The sequence below is a fragment of the Streptopelia decaocto genome (assembly GCF_964273445.1).
Source record: "Streptopelia decaocto genome assembly, contig: HAP1_SCAFFOLD_806, whole genome shotgun sequence".
In the NCBI taxonomy this organism is placed as follows: domain Eukaryota; kingdom Metazoa; phylum Chordata; class Aves; order Columbiformes; family Columbidae; genus Streptopelia; species Streptopelia decaocto.
The window spans coordinates 25,111-45,079 of NW_028115356.1; the positions used below are offsets into that span (position 1 = coordinate 25,111).

Below are 19,969 nucleotides of genomic sequence, written 5' to 3' on the forward strand. Positions count from 1 at the left end.
GTTGGGCTGGCGGGCCCCGGGTAGTGCACGTGGATGGTGTGGCCGGCGTTGGCGGTGAGTTGGCGCAGGGTGCGCTGGCTGCGCCCCCCCAGCCCCTGCGCCAGGCGGGGGGTGGCGCCTCCCGTCCCCAGCGTCACCCCCCCGTGCTCGGCGTGCCGCACCAGCAGCGGGTGGCTGGCGGGGATGGTCCCCGGCGACGGCGGGATGTCGGCTGGGGGGGGGAAATTGGGGGTGTCAGGGGGGAAATGGGGGTGTCAGGGGGGGGAACCCACTTTTCAACCCAAATGCAGCACCCGGAGAGAGCGAAGGTTGGGGTGCTGGGGGTGAACCCCCATCCTGACCCCCCCATAGACACCAGTGAGGTGAGAACTTGGGGTGTTCCCTGTTTAAGCTCCCCCCCCCCGAAGTTATGGGGATGTGAAGAATTGGGGTGAGGGGGGAACCCCCTTTTTAACTGCCCCCCCCCACTAGGGGTGCCGGGGGGTGAACCCCATCCTGACCCCCCATAGACACCAGTGAGGTGAGAACTTGGGGTGTTGGGGGGGAACCCCTGCTTAAGCCCCCCCAAAGTTATGGGGATGTGAAGAATTGGGGTGAGGGGGGAACCCCCTTTTTAATCCCCGCCCCCCCCCCCCCCACTAGGGAACGTGAGTTCTGGAGAGAGTGAAAATTGGGGTGCTGGGGGTGAACCCCCATCCTGACCCCCCTATAGACACCAGTGAGGTGAGAACTTGGGGTGTTGTGGGGAACCCCTGCTTAAGGCCCCCCCAAAGTTATGGGGACATGAAGAACTGGGGTGTGAATTGGCCCCCAAATCCCCATTTCCACCCATTTCCCCCCTTTTTTGCCCCATTTCCCCCTATTTTAGCCCCGTTTTCCCCCCATTTTTCCCACATACCGGGGCTGCCAAACATGTTGTTGAACTCCATGACGATTTTGCCCATTTCCCCCCTTTTTTTGCCCATTTCCCCCGTTTTTCCCCCATTTCCCGTGTACTGGGGCTGGCGAACACGTTGTGGAACTCGCTGACGAGTTTCCCATTTCCTGTTTTCCCCATTTCCCCCGTTTTTCCCCCATTTCCCGCATACCGGGGCTGCCAAACACGTTGTGGAACTCAATGACGAGTTTCCCATTTCCTCTTTTACCCATTTCCCCCTGTTTTTCCCCCATTTCCCATGGTGAACACGTTGTGGAACTCGCTGACGAGTTTCCCATTTCCTGTTTTCCCCATTTCCCCTGTTTTTCCCCCATTTCCCATGGTGAACATGTTGTGGAACTCGCTGACGAGTTTCCCATTTCCTGTTTTCCCCATTTCCCCTGTTTTTCCCCCATTTCCCATGGTGAACATGTTGTGGAACTCGCTGACAAGTTTCCCATTTCCTGTTTTCCCCATTTCCCCTGTTTTTCCCCCGTTTCCCGCGTACCGGGGCTGGCGAACATGTTGTCGAACTCGATGATGAGGTCGTCGTCGCGGTCGAAGCGCTCGAAGCGCACGAGGGGGGAGGCGTTCATGTCGGGATAGTCCTCGTCCAGCTCCATCTCCGAGCCTTCGTCGTCATCCTCCTCCTCCTCGCCCTCCTCCCCCTCCTCGTCGTCCTGGGGGTGGGGGTTGGAGACAAAAATGGGGGGTTTGGAGCCAAAATGGGGGGGTTTGACTCAAAATTGGGGAATCTTGACCCAAAATGGGGCACCCCAACCAGGAGAGGACCCAGGCGTCCGGGACAAGGGACCCAGGCGTCCGGGAGAAGGGGACCCAGGGGTCCAGGAAAAGGGACCCAGGTGTCTGGGGAGGGGACCCAGGCATCCGGGAGAGGGGACCCAGGCGTCCAGGAAAAGGGACCCAGGCATCCAGGAAAAGGGGACCCAGGTGTCCGGGAGAGGGGACCCAGGCGTCTGAGAGAGGGGACCCAGGCGTCCGGGATAAGGAACCCAGGTGTCCAGGATAAGGGACCCAGGCGTCCGGGATAAGGAACCCAGGTGTCCGGGATGAGGGACCCAGGCGTCCGGGATAAGGGACCCAGGCGTCCGGGATAAGGGACCCAAGTGTCTGTGGAGGGGATCCAGGCATCCGAGGAGGGGACCCAGGCGTCCGGGACAAGGGACCCAGGCGTCCGCGATAAGGGACCCAGGCGTCCGGGTGTCCCCACCTGATCGTCTTCATCCTCCTCCTCCTCCTCCTCCTCCTCGTCCTGGCTGTCGTCCTCGTCCTCGTTGCTGCCGCTGCTGTCCTCCTCCTGCGTGTGCTCCTCCTCGTCCTCGGGATCCAGGATGTTCATCGAGTCTTCCAGGGGTGGGACAAGAATCCGTGGGATCTCAGCGCCCCCAAAATCCCCCCAAATCCCCCAAAACTCGGGGTCCCCCCCCACCTTCGCGGTTGGCCTGGAGGGTGGAAGCCTGGCTGAGGTTGGAAGGCGCCTCGTCCATCAGAACATCCTCCTGCGACTCGTCCTCGCCCGAACGACTCACTTTGACGGGGAAGAAATAGAATTAGGGGTGCGGGGGGGATCACCCTGATATTGGGGGGGGTCCATAATATCTGGGGGGACCCCAAATTTGAGGGAAAACTCACCGATAATGGTGCTGTTGCCGCTGGCGCCGTCTCTCTCCAGCAGCTCGTCGATGAGATCCTCCAGCTCGTTTTCCACCTGGTTTGGGGGGTTATTTTTGGGGGGGTGAGGGGGGAAATTTGGGGGTACGGGGGTTCTTTTTGGGGGGGGGTCCCCCTGACCTGCATCTCTTGGGTGCTGAGTCCCTCGGGTTGTCCCGCCAGCACCACGGTGTCACCTTCGGCCTCGCCGTCCATGTCACCGTCGGCCGCTTCCGCCTGCGCCGCTTCCGCGTCTTCCTCGGGGGGTTCGGGGTCCCCGGGGTCCCCTTTTTATTTGGGGGGGGGCAGAGGGGGGTCAAGGGGGTGTCACCCACTGCCCCAAGGCAGGTGTGGGAGGAGGGGACAATGGGGACATGGGTGACAAAGGAGATGTGGGGGGACAGTGAAAATTGGGGGGGGGGGCATGGGGAAAATGGGGGGGCACAAGAAATGGGGAGGCACAAGAAAGATTGGGGGGACGGAGGGAAATAGGGGGGCACAAGAAATGGGGGGAACACGAAGCATTTTGGGGGGTACAAGAGATTCTGAGGGGGGGCACAAGAAGATGGGGGCACAAGATATTTGGGGGGCGGCACAAGATATTTGGGGGGCACAAGACGTGTTGGGGGGGCACAAGACATGTGGGGGGGCACAAGACGTGTGGGGAGGGCACAAGGAAAATGAGGTGGGACAAAGGGGACATGGGGGGGACTCAGACATGTTGGGGTCTCTAGGGTGGATTTGGGGGTCCAGGGGGTATTTTGGGGTTCGGGGGGGTCGTTACCTCCATCGGGGGGCGCGCTGCCCCCCCCGCGGGCCCCCCCGGCCCCCTCGGTTTTGCTCTTGCTGGACGAGCCCTTGGAGCCGAAGAGGCCGCTGGGCTGGTTGACGATGCGCGACAAGGTCTCCAGCGGCTTCAGCGCCGCGTTCACCGTGTTGGCCATGTTGGGGCTGGGGGGGGGACAACGGGGTGTTGGGGGGGGACATGGACCCCCCAGAACCCACCGTGACCCCCAGAACCCACCATGACCCCCCAAACCCACCATGATCTCCAGAACCCACCATGATCTCCAGAACCCACCATGACACCCCCAGAACCCACCGTGATCTCCAGAACCCACCATGATCCCCCAGAACCCACCATGACCCCCCCAGAACCCACCATGATCTCCAGAACCCACCATGACCCCCCACAACCCACCATGATCCCCCAGAATCCACGACCCCCCAGAACCCACCGTGATCCCCAGAACCCACCATGATCTCCAGAACCCACCATGACCCCCCCAGAACCCACCGTGATCTCCAGAACCCACCGTGATCCCCAGAACCCACCGTGATCCCCCAGAACCCACCAGGATCCCCAGAACCCACCAGATCCCCCAGAACCCACCAGATCCCCCAGAACCCACCACAAGCTCTCAAGACCATCAAGACTCTTCAAGACCCATCAAGGTCCACCAAGACCCCTCAAGACCAAACAAGATGCCCCAAGACCCACCAAACTCCTCGAGACCACCCAAAACCCACCAAGAGCCCCCAAGAACCCACCAGGATCCCCCAAGACCCACCACAACGCATCAAGTTCTACCACAACCTCTCAAGATCCACCAAGAACCCTGAAGACCCCTCACAACCCCTCAAGACCCACCAAGACCTTCAAGACCCACCACAACCCGCCCAAAACCCCCCAGGACCCCTCAAGACCCACCATGATCCCTCAAGACCCATCACAACCTCTCAAGACACTCCAAGACCCCTTGAAGACCCACCAGAATCCCCCAAGTCCCCCCACAACCCCTCAAGATCCACCACAACCCCTCTCAAGACACACCACAAGCCCTCTAGACCCACCAAGACCACCAACAACCCCTCAAGACCCACCAGGACCCACCAAAACCCCTCAAGACCCCATCATGACCTCCAAGACCCTCAAGACCCCTTGAGATCCAACCAAGATCCACCAAGACCCACCACAACTCCCCCAAGATCCACCAAGACCTTCAAGACCCACCACAACCCCAAAGTCCCACCATAACCCTCAAGTCCCCACCAAGGAGAGTGGACCCAGGCGTCCGGGGTGGGCGGTACCTGGAGAGGTCGAGGCTGTGGGGCACCCTGGCCAGGTCGTTGACCAAGCCCTTCTTGAGGAAGAGGCGGATGATGTTGTTCATGCCGTTGTGCTGGGGTTTGGTGGCGCTGCTGTAGAAGCTGGAGGTGGACGGGCAGGACTCCATGATGGTGCTGATGATGCACATGACGGCCTGGAGCCTGGCGGTGGGACAAAAGGATGCGTCACAACCCATGGAAGACACCAGAACCTCATGAGGGACATCTCAGCCTCATGGAGAACATCTTTAACCCCACAAGGGACATCTCAATCCCATGAGAGACATCTCAACCATATGAGGAACATCGCAACCCCACCAAGGACACTTCAAATGCCTGAGGAACATCTCAACACCATGAGGAATATCTCAACACCACAAGGGACAGCTCAACATCATAAGGGACATCTCAGCCCCGTGACGAACATCTCAACCCCATGAGGAACATCTCAACCCCATGAGGAACATCTCAACACCATAAGGGACATCTCAACCCCATGAAAAACATCTCAACTCCATGAGGAACATCTCGACACCATAAGGGACATCTCAACCTCGTGAGGAACATCTCAACCCCATGAGGGACATCTCCACCCCATGAAAAACATCTCAACCCCATGAGGAACATCTCAACACCATAAGGGACATCTCAACCTCATGAGGAACAACTCAACCCTTTGGGAACATCTCAACCTCATGAGGGACATCTCAACCCCGTGAGGAACACCTCAAGCCCCCGAAGAACGTCTCACCCACATGGAAGCCACCTAAACCCCCCGAGTGTTTTCCGAGGCCGCCGGTGGCCGGGCCGTCCCCGTGTCCCCTACCTGGCGTGCTTCTCGGTGCTCTCGGCCATGGCCAGAGCGCGGCCCAGCGCCGCCTTCACCTCGTTGACCAAGGCCACCTGGGCATCGGTGCCGGAGCCGGCGGCCGCCAGGCTGGCCAGGAAGAGCCGGGCCAGCGCCGGCGTGTCCTTGTCCTCGCTGGTCCCCGTGTGGGGCAGCAGGTGGTCCAGGACGAAGGCCAGAACGCTGCAGTCCTGGGGACAAGGGACAATGAGGGGACATGGGGACAACAGGGGGTCAGACACATCAAGACAGCCCCGAGTCGTCCTGTTCCTGAGGTGGGGGGTTGGGGACACGGGGGGACAAAGGGGGACAAAGGGATGGGGGGCGATGGGACACGGAGGGAGGTGGTGATGGGGACACAGGTGTTGGGGTGACAGGGGACACCAGTATGGGGGGGACAGGAGGCACCAGCATAGGGGGGGACACCAGTATGGGGGGGACACCAGTATGAAAGGGACAGGAAGCACCAGCATAGGAGGGGACACCAGTATGGGAGGACACCAGTATGAAGGGGACAGGAGACATCAGCATAGCGGGGGACACCAGTATGTGGGGGACACCAGTATTGGGGGGACAGAGGACACCAGTACATGGGGTGACAGGGACTCTCAGGTGACCCCATCACACCAGGTGACAGGGACCCTGGGGTGACAAAGGGTGACAAACGCCCACTGTCCCCCCACAACCCCTCAAAACTGCCTTTGCAACGTCCCTGGGGGCTCCCCCTCGGTGCCACCGATGTCCCCAAGTGTCCCCGTCCCTTCCTCAATACACCAGGTGACACCACAGCTCAACGTGTGGGGTGACAACCCCCCAACTGTCCCCCTCCGGCTCCCCAAAAATGCCCCCGCGGTGTCCCTGGGGGGGCGCCGCCCATGTCCCCAAGTGTCCCCAGGTGTCCCCAGTGTCATTGTCACCTCCTTGATGAGCTCGGACTGTCCCACGGAGTAGCTGTAGTTGGCGATGAGGCTGGCGATGCCCACGTAGGAGCGCACCAGTTCGGCCAGTAAGCGCAGGATACTGGAGGTGGGGAGGAGGGGACGGGTGGCCTTGGCCCGGGGACGCTCGTCCCCACGCTCCCCGTCCTTCTCCTTCCGCCCCTCCCCGGGGCTGCCACCTGCGGGGGACACGGTGGGGACATGAGGGGACATCGTGGGGACGCTGCGGGGATTGGGGATGGGGACATTAGGAGGCTCGGGGGGACATCAGGGGGCTCAAGGATGTGGAGGGGACGTTAGGGTCTTGGGGACATTGAGGAAACACTGAGGGACTTGGTGACACCAAAGGGATGTCAGGGGACATCAGGGGGTTGGGGACACTGAGGAGCTCAGGCACATCAAAAGATTTGGGGGAGTGGAGGGGACATGGGGGGCTAAAGGACACAAAGGGGATGTGAAGAGCTTTGGGGACACAGAGGGGACATTAAAGGTCTTGGGGACACAGAAGGGATGTTGTAGGGCCCTGGGGACAGGAAGGGGACCCCGAGGGGGTTCAGAGGCAGAGAGGGGACATTGGAAGGGGACAATAAGGGGACATTGGGGGAAACGCCGCTACCTTCTCCCTGGGGGGTCCCCGAGGGCGGCGTCTCCGCGGTGGCTCCGTCAGCACCGAAAACCTGGGTCTGTGGGGCCGGGGGGGACATCAGAGCCGGGGGGGCCCCCAAAACCCCCCATGAACCTCCCTGCACCCCAAATCCCCCACACACACCCCAAAAATCCCCCCCTTCCCCAGATCCCCCTTTCCACTCAGCACCCAAAATCCCCCCCAGCACCCCAAAATCCCCCCTTGAGCCCCCCAAATCCCTCCCCAGCACTCCAAAATCTCCCCTTGAACCCCTCAAATCCCCCCACCCCAAACCCCAAAACCCCCACGGACGTTGATGGCGAAGCCGGCGGGGGGGTCGAAGTCGGGGGGCGGCCGCGTGAGGCTGCGGTACTGCTGGTACATGTCGTCCCCGATGTCGGACAGGAGCTGGCTCACCTCGGGGGGGGCGGCGGTTTTGGGGTCCCCCTTGTCACCTTTTGCGGGGGGAAAAGCAGTTAAATAAGGGAAGGGGCCCCTAAAGAAAGGATTGGGGGACCGCCCCCCCCAGCAAAGAAAGGGCTTGGGGACACCCCAAAATTATCACAGTGTGGGGGGGGATGTCCTGCTGGGGACACCCCAGTTCTGGACACCAGGTCTACCCCAATTCTGGGGACACCCCAGTTCTGGACACCAGGTCTACCCCAATTCTGGGGACATACCACTTGGCGGGGGGGGACACATCTGGACATCCCATTTGTTGGGGGGACATACCACTTGCGAGGGGGGACATCTGGACATCCCATTTGTGGGGGGGACATCCCATTTGTGGGGGGGATATCCCATTTGTGGGGGGGATATCCTGTTTTTAGGGGGTCATCCCATTTTCGGGGTGGGGGGGGACACATCCCACTCTTGTGAGGGGCACCCCAGTATCCCCCCCCACCATGTGCACCCCACTCCCTGGGGGCACCCCAATTCACCCCCCCCACACAAGAGCACACTGATTTTCCTCACTGCTCCCAAACTCCCCCAGGGGAAAGGGGGGTTAATTCCCACGGGGGACCCCCCCAAAAGAGCCAAGCGGGGTACCCTCATCGGGGGGGGCGTGGTAGGCGGCCAGGGCGTTGAGCATGTCGTAGATCACGTCCTTGATGGGGTCGGGGATGGGGGGCAGCGGCGACGGCTTCACCGGCGTCGTCTTCACCAGCTGCACCGCGTTGGGGCCCTTGATGCGCAGGTTCTCAAACTCCTCATCCGATGCTGGGGGGGGCGGGAAAAAAGGGGCGGTCAGGGGGTCCCCAAAAGTTAGAGGAGTGCCCTGTGTCACCCTATAAAGAGTTTGTGGGTGCTGGAGGTGTAGGGACACATTTTGGGGCTAAAAAGACCAGTAGGATGTGGTTTTGGGGCTCTGATGTGTGGGTTGGCAAAATGCCTGGGGGGGGTGGGCAAAAAATGGGGGCATCAGGGGTCCCCAAGGGTGTGGGGGTCCCCACTGTGTCACCCCATAAAGGGTTTGTGGGTGCCAGAGCTGTACGGACCCATATTTTGGGGCTAAAGGGACCCAAAATGGGGCTAAAGGGACTCCTGGGACCCATGTTTGGGGAGTAAAGGGACTTCTAAGCCTCTATTTTGGGGTCACGGGGACCCCTGGGACCCCAATTTGAAGATCCTATCCCCCCCAGGACCCCAGTTTAGGGTTACAGGGACCCCGGAACCCCAATTTGGAGCCACCAGACCCCCAGGGCCCCCAAACTGGAGGTCAGGGACCCCAATTTGAAGCCCAAATCCCCCCTGGGACCCCAATTTGGAGCCACAAGCCCCCTTGGGACCCCAGTTTGGGGTTACAGGGACTGCTGGGACCCCTGTTTGGAGCCACAAGACCCCCCTGGGACCCCAGTTTGGAGCTCAGGGACCCCAATTTGAAGCCCAAATCCCCCCCAGAACCCCATTTTGGGGCTCTAAGGACCCCAATTTGAAGCCCAAATCCCCCCCAGAACCCCATTTTGGGGCTATAGGAACCCCAGTTTGGCTCTCAGGGACCCCAATTTGTAGCCCAAATCCCCCCCAGAACCCCATTTTGGGGCTACAGGAACCCCAGTTTGGCTCTCAGGGACCCCAATCTGAAGCCCAATTCCCCCCCAGAACCCCATTTTGGGGCTCTAAGGACCCCAATTTGAAGCCCAAATCCCCCCTGGAGCCCCATTTTGAAGGCGCGGGGCCCCCCCCATGGCACCCCGCTCCGGATCCGCGTCCCCGCCGTGCCCCCCCGTCTCACCGGTGCCGGAGCCGCGGGGGGCGGGCAGGGCGATGCGCACGCAGGCCGTGGCCACCTCGGTGAAGAGCTGGGGGCTGCGGCAGGCGGCCGGGCCCAGCACCCGCAGGATGTAGTTGATCTCGCGGGACCCCAGACTCCCCGAAACCACCCCCGACGTGGTGCTGCCCGCCCCGCTGGTGGCCGCCGAACGCACCACCTGGGGACACGGGGACGGTCAGGGGACCCTGCGAGCCCCCCCGGTCCCCATCCCAGTGTCCCCTTGTCCCCAGTGTCCCCTTGTCCCCAGCATCTGCTGGACCCCCAGTTACCTGATCCCAGTGTCCCCTGAACCCCCATGTCCTCCACCCAGTGTCCCCTGGATGCCAAATTCCCTGATCCCTTTGTCCCCAGGGGTCCCTGAACCCTGATCTCCTCCACCTCAGTGTCCCCTTGTCCCCAATTCCATGATCCCCTTGTCCCCAACTCCTTCACTCCATAATCCCCTTGTCCCAAACCTGCCAAGTCCATGATTCCCGTGTCCCCAACTCCTCCATCCCCTTGTCACCAACTCCTTCATCTCCTTGTCCCCAATTCCATGATCCTCTTGTCCCCAACTCCTCCATCCCCTTGTCCCCAATTCTTCTCCTCCATAATCCCCTTGTCTCCAACTCCTCCATCCCCTTGTACCCCACTCCGTGATCCCCTTGTCCCCAACCCCTCTGCTCCATGATCCCCTTGTCCCCAACTCCATGATCCCCTTGTCCCCAATTCCATGATCCCCTTGTCCCCAGCTCCATGATCCTCTTGTCCCCAACCCCTCCGCTCCATGATCCCCTTGTCCCCAACCCCTCCGCTCCACGACCCCCTTGTCCCCAAACCCTCCACCCCATGATCACCTTGTCCCCAAACCCTCCGCTCCATGATCCCCTTGTCCCCAACTCCATGATCCCCATGTCCCAAACTCCATGATCCCCTTGTCCCCAACTCCTCCGCTCCATGATCCCCTTGTCCCCAATTCCTCCATCCCCTTGTCCCCAACTCCATGATCCCCGTGTCCCCAACTCCTCCACCCCATGATCCCCGTGTCCCCAACTCCATGATCCCCTTGTCCCCAACTCCTTTACTCCATGATCCCCTTGTCCCCAATTCCATGATCCCCTTGTCCCCAGCTCCATGATCCTCTTGTCCCCAATTCCATGATCCCCTTGTCCCCAACTCCTCCATCCCCTTGTCCCCAACTCCATGATCCCCTTGTCCCCAACCCCTCCACTCCATGATCCCCATGTCCCCAACCCCTCTGCCCCATGATCCCCTTATCCCCAATTCCTCCATCCCCTTATCCCCCATTCCTCCATCCTCTTGTCCCCAACTCCACGATCCCCTTGTCCCCAACTCCATGACCCCCGTGTCCCCAACCCCTCCACTCCATGATCCCCATGTCCCCAACCCCTCTGCCCCATGATCCCCTTATCCCCAATTCCTCCATCCCCTTATCCCCCATTCCTCCATCCTCTTGTCCCCAACTCCATGATCCCCTTGTCCCCAACTCCATGACCCCCGTGTCCCCAACCCCTCCACCCCACGATCCCTGTGTCCTCAACCCCTCTGATCCATGACCCCCGTGTCCCCAACCCCTCCACCCCACGATCCCATTGTCCCCAACCCCTCCACCCCACGACCCCCGTGTCCCCAGCCCCCGTGCCCCCCTGGCGCGCCCCCCACCTTCTCCATGGTGTGCCGCAGGGTGCAGGGCTCCTCGATGATGTGCCGGAAGAGCAGGGTGAGCAGCGGGAGGAAGCCGGTGAAGGCCGAGCTCTGGCTGAGCCCCAGGATGGTGCGGGTGCTGCGCAGCTCGGCCAGCAGCAGCGCGTGCTGGTGCTGCCGCGTCAGGCGCAGGCACAGCCGCAGCGCGGCGTGCAGCGTGTCGGGGTCCACCGGCACCCCCAGCATGCTCACGCAGGCGCGCAGGATGGTGGGGATGGATTCCTCGGCCAAACCGCGCACCGGGGGGGTGTCGGGACCCTCCCACGACGTGGGGTCTTCTTGGGAGGGGGAGAAGGGAGATGGGGACGAAGGGGCGGCCGAGGCGTCGTCGTCCGGTGGGGGGTCTGGGGCTGGGGGGAGATGAGAGGGGGGTGAGCACCCCAAAAAGGGGGACACACCACCCCATGGCCTCCCTGACACCCCCAAATAGGGGGATACACCCCCATGGCCTCCCTGACACCCCCAAAAAGGGGGACACACCCCCATGGCCTGACACCCCCAAAAAGGAGGACACACCCCCATGGCCTCTCTGACAAAAAGGGGGACACACCCCCATGGCCTCCCTGACACCCCCAAAAAGGGGGACACACCCCCATGGCCTGACACCCCCAAAAAGGGGGACACACCCCCATGGCCTCCCTGACACCTCCAAAAAGGGGGACACACCCCCATGGCCTCCCTGACACCCCCAAAAAGGGGACACCCACCCATGGCCTCCCTGACACCTCCAAAAAGGGGGACACAACCCCATGGCCTCTCTGACCCCCCACGGGCTCTCAGGCCCCCTGACACCCCAAAAAAGGGGGACACACCCCCATGGCTTCCCTGACACCCCCAAAAAGGGGGACACACCACCCCATGGCCTCCCTGACACCCCCAAAAAGGGGGACACACCCCCATGGCCTGACAGCCCCAAAAAGGGGGACACCCCCCATGGCCTCTCAGACCCCATTATGGGCCCCCTGACACCTCCAAAAAGGGGGACACACCCCCATGACCTCCCTGACACCCCCAAAAAGGGGACACCCACCCATGGCCTCCCTGACACCCTCCAAAAAGGGGGACACACCCCCATGGCCTCCCTGACACCCCCAAATAGGGGGATACACCCCCATGGCCTCCCTGACACCCCCAAAAAGGGGACACCCACCCATGGCCTCCCTGACACCTCCAAAAAGGGGGACACAACCCCATGGCCTCTCTGACCCCCCACGGGCTCTCAGGCCCCCTGACACCCCAAAAAAGGGGGACACACCCCCATGGCTTCCCTGACACCCCCAAAAAGGGGGACACCACTCCATGGCCTCTCTGACTCCCCACGGCCTCTCAGACCCCGTTATGGGCCCCCTGACACCCCCAAAAAGGGGGACACACCCCCATGGCCTCCCTGACACCTCAAAAAGGGGGACACCACTCCATGGCCTCCCTGACCCCCCCATGGCCTCTTGGACCCCATTACGGGCACCCTGACCCACTCATGGCCTTCCTGACACCCCCAAAAAGAGCGACACTCCCTCATAGCCTGCCTGACCCCCCCATGGCCTCTTGGACCCCCCTCCCCAAATCTTGGCACCCTCCCCATGGTCCCCAAATCCCCCCCACTCACCGGGGGGCTCCTCTTTGCCCCGTCCCTCCGTGTCCCTCCCGTCCTCGCTGTCCCCTCCTGTTGTCCCCCCCCCTTTTCCCGCTCGGGGGGGGCGCAGCAGCGTCAGCATCACCGGCCGCCGGTTCCCCGTCTCCTCGTTCACCTGGGGGGGACAGGGTGACAATGAGGGGGGGGACAATGTGACAATGAGGGGGGGGACAATGTGACAATGAAAGGACAGGACAATGAAGGGAGTGGGACAATGGAGGGGGTGACAATGAGGGGGTGTCCCAGTGCCCCCAGTACCTGCAGCATGGTGGTGACCTGGACCAGAGTGGGATGACAGAGTGGGGTGACAATGAAGATGGTGACAACTTGGGGCGGGGGGGTGACAATGGGGACGGTGACAATGAGAGGAACACGACAGTTCAATGATAAGGAGTGAAAATGGGGGGGTGACGATGAGATGGGGTGACAATGACACAGGTGACAATGAGGAGGAGATGACAACAAGGTGGTGACAAGGAGAGGTGTCCCCTTCCCAGTAGCGGCACTGGTGACACCAGTACCTGGACAAAAAGGGGGTGACAACTGGAGAATGATGGTGTTGACCAGAGAAGAGGTGACAATGAGGGGGACGGTGACAACAAGGGGGTGTCCCCAGTGTGTCCCCCACCCAGTGCTCCCAGTACCTGCACCTGGAGGTGAACTGGCCAAGAAGAGGTGACAACAAGGGGTGTGATGGTACAAGGGGTGTGACAACGAGAGGGGTGTGATGATGAGACGGGGGTGCCGATGAGAACAGGGTGACAACAAGGGGGGAGGTGACAACAAGGGGGTGTCCCCAGTGTGTCCCCCACCCAGTGACTGTCCCAGTGCTCCCAGTACCTGCACCGTGGAGGTGAACTGGCCAAGAAGGGGTGACAACAAGGGGTGTGATGGTACAAGGGGTGTGACAACGAGAGGGGTGTGATGATGAGAACGGGGTGACAACAAGAGGGGAGATGATGACATGGGGGTGTCCCCCGTGCTCCCCCCGCCCTGCGGGGCTCCCAGTGCCCCCCGTACCTGCACCATGGTGGTGAACTGGACGGTGTAGCGGCGGCGGCCGGCGGTGAAGCGCACGCTGGGCTCGCCCCCGCGCCAGGCGGCGTCGATGGTGCTGTTGTTGCTGGCGCTGTAGCTGCACCAGCGCCCGGAGCGGTCGTCGAACCAGCGCCACGTGTTGCCGCCAAACTGGAGATACTGGGAGGGGAACGGGGAGGTCAGATGGGTGTCCCCACACTCGTGTCACCCGCTTGCGGTGACACCAGGGGTTGTGTGTGGATACGGTGACCATGGGCGTGGGGTGATTGTCACCGTCACCAGGAGCCTGTGTCACCCCATGACCATGCGTGACCCCCCACCCAGGACACCATGTCCTCCCCCAGGACCCCATATGACCCCCCCGCCCCCGGCCATGACCCCATGTGTCCCCCCAGGACTCCATGTGACCTCCAGGACCCATGCGACCCCCGCACAACCCATATGACCCCCCAGGACACATATGACCCCCCCAAGAGCCCCATGTGACCCCCAGGACCCATGTGACCTCCCCCAGCACCCCATGTGACCTCCAGGACCCATATGAGCCCCCGAGAACCCCATGTGACCCCACAGAACCCCATGTGACCCCCCAGAACCCATACGACCCCCCCCAGGACCCCATATGACTCTCCTGGACCCACATGACCCCCCCCAGGACCCTGTGTGACCCCCCCAGGACCCATATGAGCCCCCCAGGACCCCATGTGACCCCCCAGGATGCCATATGACCCCCCCCAGGACCCTGTGTGACCCCCCCAGGACCCATATGAGCCCCCCAGGACCCCATGTGACCCTCCCTAGGACTCATGTGACCTGCCCCCAGGACCCCATGTGACCCCCCAGGACCCCATATGACCCCCAGGACCCATGCGACCCCCCAGGACCCCATATGACCCCCCAGGACCCCGCGTGACCTCCAGGACCCATGCACCCGCCCTGTGACCTTGTGAGACCCCCCAGAACCCATGCAACCCCCCATGACCCTGTGTGACCCCCCCAGAACCCATATAACCCCCCCTGCAGGATCCATGTGACCCCCAGAACCCATATGACCCCCAGGGCCCCATATGACTCTCCTGGACTCCATATGACCCCCCCATGGACCCCATGTGATCCCCAGACCCCCGTGTGACCCCCAGGACCCCATATGACCCCCTCAGGACCCCATATGACCCCCTCAGGACCCCCCCGCCCCCACCTTATTCATCTGCGCCCTCCGCTTGGACGACACGGCCGTTTTCTCGTAAAAATCAATGAGCAGCAAAACCGGCGTGATCCACCTTTTGAGGGGGGAAAAAACACCCCAAATCATCAACGGGGGGTTTTGGGGGCGCTGGGGGGTGTTTGGGGGTCACCCCCCACACTTACTTGGGGGTCTGCACCTCCTTGTGCTCTTTGGCGGCCTGGAGACAGGGCTGAACCACCTCCAGGAGCTTGATGAGGACGTCCAGGACGCAGCTGGATTCCACCACCCGCGCGCACGGCAGCTTCAGCTCCTGCGCAAAACACACATAAATACCCCAAAATACAGAAACAAGCCAAAATAACCCTAAACTGCCCTGGAGAGACCTAAAAACAGCCCCCGGAATAACCAAAACCCCCTAAATCCAGCCCCAAAATAACCAAAACCCCCTAAAACCAGCCCCAAAATAACCAAATCCCACTAAAACCAGCCCCAAAATAACCAAAACCCCCTAAATCCAGCCCCAAAACAACCAAAACCCCCTAAAACCAGCCCCAAAATAACCAAATCCCCCTAAAACCAGCTCCTAAATAACCAAAACCCCCTAAAACCAGCCCCTAAATAACCAAAACCCCCTAAAACCAGCCCCAAAAAGCCAAAACCGCCCTCTGAAAGAAGCTAAAACGCCCCCCAAAAATACCTGAAGTGTTCCTAAAATAAGTGAAACGCACTAAAACCAGCCCCAAAATAAGCGAAACAACTTAAAACCAGCCGCCAAAATAAGCAAAACGCACTAAAACCAGCCCCAAAATAAGCGAAACCCACTAAAACCCGCCCCAAAATAACCAAAACCCCCTAAAACCAGCCCCAAAAAGCCAAAACCGCCCTCTGAAAGAAGCTAAAACGTCCCCCAAAAATACCTGAAGTGTCCCTAAAATAAGTGAAATGCACCAAAACCAGCCCCAAAATAGGCAAAACTCACTAAAACCAGCCCCCAAAATAAGCAAAACCCACTAAAACCAGCCCCAAAATAGGCAAAATGCACTAAAACGAGCCCTAAAATAAGCGAAACCCACTAAAACCAGCCCCAAAATAACCAAAACCCCCTAAAACCAGCCCCAAAAAGGCAAAACCGCCCTCTGAAAGAAGCTAAAACGCCCCCCAAAAATACCTAAAGTGTTCCTAAAATAACTGAAACGCACTAAAACCAGCCCCAAAATAGGCAAAACTCACTAAATCCAGCCCCCAAAATAAGCGAAACTCACTAAAACCAGCCCAAAACCAGGCAAAATGCACTAAAACCAGCCCCAAAATAAGCGAAACCCACTAAAACCAGCCCCAAAATAACCAAAACCCCCTAAAACCAGCCCCAAAAAGCCAAAACCGCCCTCTGAAAGAAGCTAAAACGTCCCCCAAAAATACCTAAAGTGTCCCTAAAATAAGTGAAATGCACCAAAACCAGCCCCAAAATAGGCAAAACTCACTAAAACCAGCCCCAAAATAGGCAAAACTCACTAAAACCAGCCCCCAAAATAAGTAAAACCCCTAAAACCAGCCCCAAAAAGCCAAAACCACCTCTGAAAGAAGCTAAAACGCCCCCCAAAAATACCCAAACCAGCCTCAAAGCAGCTAAAAGTGTCCCTAAAATAAGCAAAATACCCTAAAACCAGCCCCAAAACAAGCAAAACCTACTAAAACCAGCCCCAAAATAAGCGAAACCCACTAAAACCAGCCCCAAAATAAGGGAAACAACTTAAAACTGGCCACCAAATTAAGCAAAACCCACTAAAACCAGCCCCAAAATAAGCAAAACCCACTAAAACCAGCCCCAAAATACGCAAAACGCACTAAAACCAGCCCCAAATTAAGCAAAACTCACTAAAACCAGCCCCAAAATAACCAAAACCCCCTAAAACCAGCCCCAAAATAAGCGAAACAACTTAAAACCAGCCCCAAAATAAGCAAAACCCACTAAAACCAGCCCCCAAAATAAGCAAAACTCACTAAAACCAGACCCCAAAACAAGCTAAAACTCACTAAACCCAACCCCAAAACCCCCAAACCACCAACATAACAACCCCGATCGCCCTAAATCCCCGAAAAAACACCAAAAGCCCCATAAAAAACCCCAAAATTCCACATTTTCCCTCATAAAAAGGTGATATTCGAGGAGAAAGTTGGCATGAGGACAACACGGTGAATGTTTCTATCGCCGTTATGAGGAGAAACGACCCCGGGGCGCCCCCCAACCCCTGTATTTGTGTCGCCCCGGGTTTGGGGGTGTCGGGGGTCACCTCGAAGAGCAGGGTGAGCAGCAGGATGCGCGTGGCCAGGTTGGAGGCCTGGGGCAGCGTGGCCATCTGGCTGATCCACTCGGACACGGTCTTGGTGTCGCTGGTGGTGAGCGGCAGCGCCGCCTTGATCAGCACGTCCGCCGCGTCCCACACCTGCAAAACCGGGCGGTGGGGAAATTCGGGGGGTTTGAGGGGGGGGAAGGGGGTTGAGGGGGAGAAAAAGGGGGTTTGGGGGGAGAAATGGGGGTTTGGGGGGGGAAAAGGGGGTTTGGGGGGGAGAAAAGGGTGTGAGGGGAACAGAAGGAATTTGGCGGGAAAAATGGAAGTTGAGGGAAAAATGGGGTTTGGGGGGCAAAATGGAGTTTTAGTGAGGGAAAAAGGCATTTTATGGGGAGAAACAGAGGTTTTGGGGGGTGAAATGGGGGTTTGGAGGGGAGAAATGGGGGTTTGGGAGGAGAAAAAGGGGTTTTGGGGGGAGTAAAGGGGGTTTTGTGGGGGGAGAAAGGGTGTGAGGGGAACGGAAGGAATTTGGCGGGAAAAAGGGGGGATGAGGGAAAAATGGGGTTTGGGGGGAAATAAAGGGGTTTAAGAGGAGAAAAAGGGGTTTTAGGGGGAGAAAATGGGTTTTAGGTGGAGAAAAAGGGGGTTTGGGGGGAGAAAAGGGGGTTTGGGGGGGAGAAAAGGGGGTTTGGGGGGGGAAAAGGGTGTGAGGGGAACGGAAGGAATTTGGCGGGAAAAATGGAAGTTGAGGGAAAAACGGGGTTTGGGGGGCAAAATGGAGTTTTAGTGAGGGAAAAAGGCGTTTTATGGGGAGAAACAGAGGTTTTGGGGGGTGAAATGGGGGTTTGGAGGGGAGAAATGGGGGTTTGGGAGGAGAAAAAGGGGTTTTGGGGGGAGTAAAGGGGGTTTTGTGGGGGGAGAAAGGGTGTGAGGGGAACGGAAGGAATTTGGCGGGAAAAAGGGGGGATGAGGGAAAAATGGGGGTTTGGGGAGCAAAATGGGGTTTTAAGGGGAGAAAAAGGGGGTTTGGGGGGAGAAATGGGGGTTTGGGGGGGGAAAAGGGTGTGAGAGGAATGGAAGGAATTTGGCGGGAAAAAGGGGATGAGGGAAAAATGGGGGTTTGGGGGGCAAAATGGGGTTTTAAGGGAGAAAAAAGGGGTTTAGGGGGAGAAAGAGGAGTTTTGGGGGGTGAAATATGGGTTTGGGGGGAGAAAAAGGGGTTTTGGGGGGGAGAAAAGGGGGTTTTGGGGGGGGAAAAGGGTGTGAGGGGAACGGAAGGAATTTGGCAGGAAAAAGGGGGGATGAGGGAAAAATGGGGGTTTGGGGGGCAAAATGGGGTTTAAAGGGAGAAAAAGAGGTTTTAGGGGGAGAAAAAGGGGTTTTGGGCGGTGAAATAGGGGTTTGGGGGGAGAAAAAGGGGTTTTGGGGGGGAGAAAAGGGGGTTTTGGGGGGGGGAAAGGGTGTGAGAGGAACAGAAGGAATTTGGCGGGAAAAAGGGGGGATGAGGGAAAAATGGGGTTTGGGGGGCAAAATGGGGTTTTAAGGGGAGAAAAAGGGTTTTAGAGAGAGAAAAAGGAGTTTTGGAGGGAGAAAAAGCGTTTTGGGGGAAGAAAAGGGGGTTTGGGGGGGAGAAAGAGTGTGAGGGGAACAGAAGGAATTTGGCGGGAAAAATGGGGGTTGAGGGCAAAATGGGGTTTTAAGGGGAGAAAAAGGGGTTTTGGGGGGAGAAATGGGGGTTTGGGGGGGAGAAAAGGGTGTGAGGGGAACAGAAGGAATTTGGCGGGAAAAAGGGGGGATGAGGGAAAAATGGGGGTTTGGGGAGCAAAATGGGGTTTTAAGGGGAGAAAAAGGGGGTTTGGGGGGAGAAATGGGGGTTTGGGGGGGGAAAAGGGGGTTTGGGGGGGGAAAATGTTGTGAGAGGAATGGAAGATATTTGGCGGGAAAAAGGGGGGATGAGGGAAAAATGGGGGTTTGGGGGGCAAAATGGGGTTTTAAGGGAGAAAAAGGGGGTTTAGGGGGAGAAAGAGGAGTTTTGGGGGGTGAAATATGGGTTTGGGGGGAGAAAAAGGGGTTTTGGGGGGAGAAAAAGGGGTTTTGGGGGAAGAAAAGTGTGTGAGGGGAACGGAAGGAATTTGGCGGGAAAAAGGGGGGGTGAGGGAAAAATGGGGTTTGGGAGGGAAAAATGGGGGTTTAGGGGTAGAAAAAGGGGTTTTGGGGGAAGAAAAGGGGGTTTTAGGGGGAGAAAGGGAGTTTTCGGGGGAGAAAAGGGAGTTTTACGGGGAGAAAAGAGGGTTTCAAGGGGAGAAAAGGGGGTTTGAGGGGAACCAGAAGAGGGATTTGGAGCAACTAAAATGGGGATTCGGGGTCAAAAATGGCGGTTTGGGCTCAGAAAGGTGCTTTTGGGGGGCGAAAAGGGGGTTTTAGGGGGAAGAAAAGGGGCTTTTAGAGGAGAAAAGGGGGTTTTAGGGGAAGAAAAGAGGGTTTTAGGGGGAGAAAAGGGGGTTTTAGGGGGAGAAAAGGGGGTTTTAGGGGGACCAGAAGAGGGATTTGGAGCAACTAAAATGGGGATTCGGGGTCCAAAATGGCGTTTTGGGCTCAGAAAGATGGTTTTGGGGGGCGAAAAGGGGGTTTAAGGGAACCAGAAGAGGGATTTGGAGCAACTCAAATGGGGATTCGGGGTCAAAAATGGCAGTCTGGGCTCAGAAAGATGGTTTTGGGGGGTGAAACGGGGGTTTA

At 58.9% G+C, this 19,969-nt stretch overlaps 1 protein-coding gene across 1 annotated transcript in view; it reads right to left on the minus strand.

The window, feature by feature from the left end:
• LOC309452806 (E3 ubiquitin-protein ligase HUWE1-like) overlaps nucleotides 1-19,969 on the minus strand; it is a gene marked incomplete at both ends in the record, with an annotated part of 31,047 nt that overhangs the window by 756 nt on the left and 10,322 nt on the right. Inside the window, 20 exons of the mRNA XM_082077487.1 lie at nucleotides 16-211; nucleotides 1,425-1,596; nucleotides 2,148-2,281; nucleotides 2,367-2,465; nucleotides 2,570-2,645; nucleotides 2,729-2,874; nucleotides 3,372-3,538; nucleotides 4,679-4,858; nucleotides 5,523-5,734; nucleotides 6,461-6,660; nucleotides 7,098-7,164; nucleotides 7,419-7,561; nucleotides 8,157-8,327; nucleotides 9,343-9,538; nucleotides 11,044-11,435; nucleotides 12,692-12,833; nucleotides 13,739-13,915; nucleotides 14,955-15,036; nucleotides 15,125-15,252; nucleotides 17,234-17,386. Of these exons, the coding sequence (XP_081933613.1) occupies nucleotides 16-211; nucleotides 1,425-1,596; nucleotides 2,148-2,281; nucleotides 2,367-2,465; nucleotides 2,570-2,645; nucleotides 2,729-2,874; nucleotides 3,372-3,538; nucleotides 4,679-4,858; nucleotides 5,523-5,734; nucleotides 6,461-6,660; nucleotides 7,098-7,164; nucleotides 7,419-7,561; nucleotides 8,157-8,327; nucleotides 9,343-9,538; nucleotides 11,044-11,435; nucleotides 12,692-12,833; nucleotides 13,739-13,915; nucleotides 14,955-15,036; nucleotides 15,125-15,252; nucleotides 17,234-17,386 (3,233 nt within the window). The remainder of the gene's footprint in view (nucleotides 1-15; nucleotides 212-1,424; nucleotides 1,597-2,147; nucleotides 2,282-2,366; nucleotides 2,466-2,569; nucleotides 2,646-2,728; nucleotides 2,875-3,371; nucleotides 3,539-4,678; nucleotides 4,859-5,522; nucleotides 5,735-6,460; nucleotides 6,661-7,097; nucleotides 7,165-7,418; nucleotides 7,562-8,156; nucleotides 8,328-9,342; nucleotides 9,539-11,043; nucleotides 11,436-12,691; nucleotides 12,834-13,738; nucleotides 13,916-14,954; nucleotides 15,037-15,124; nucleotides 15,253-17,233; nucleotides 17,387-19,969) is intronic.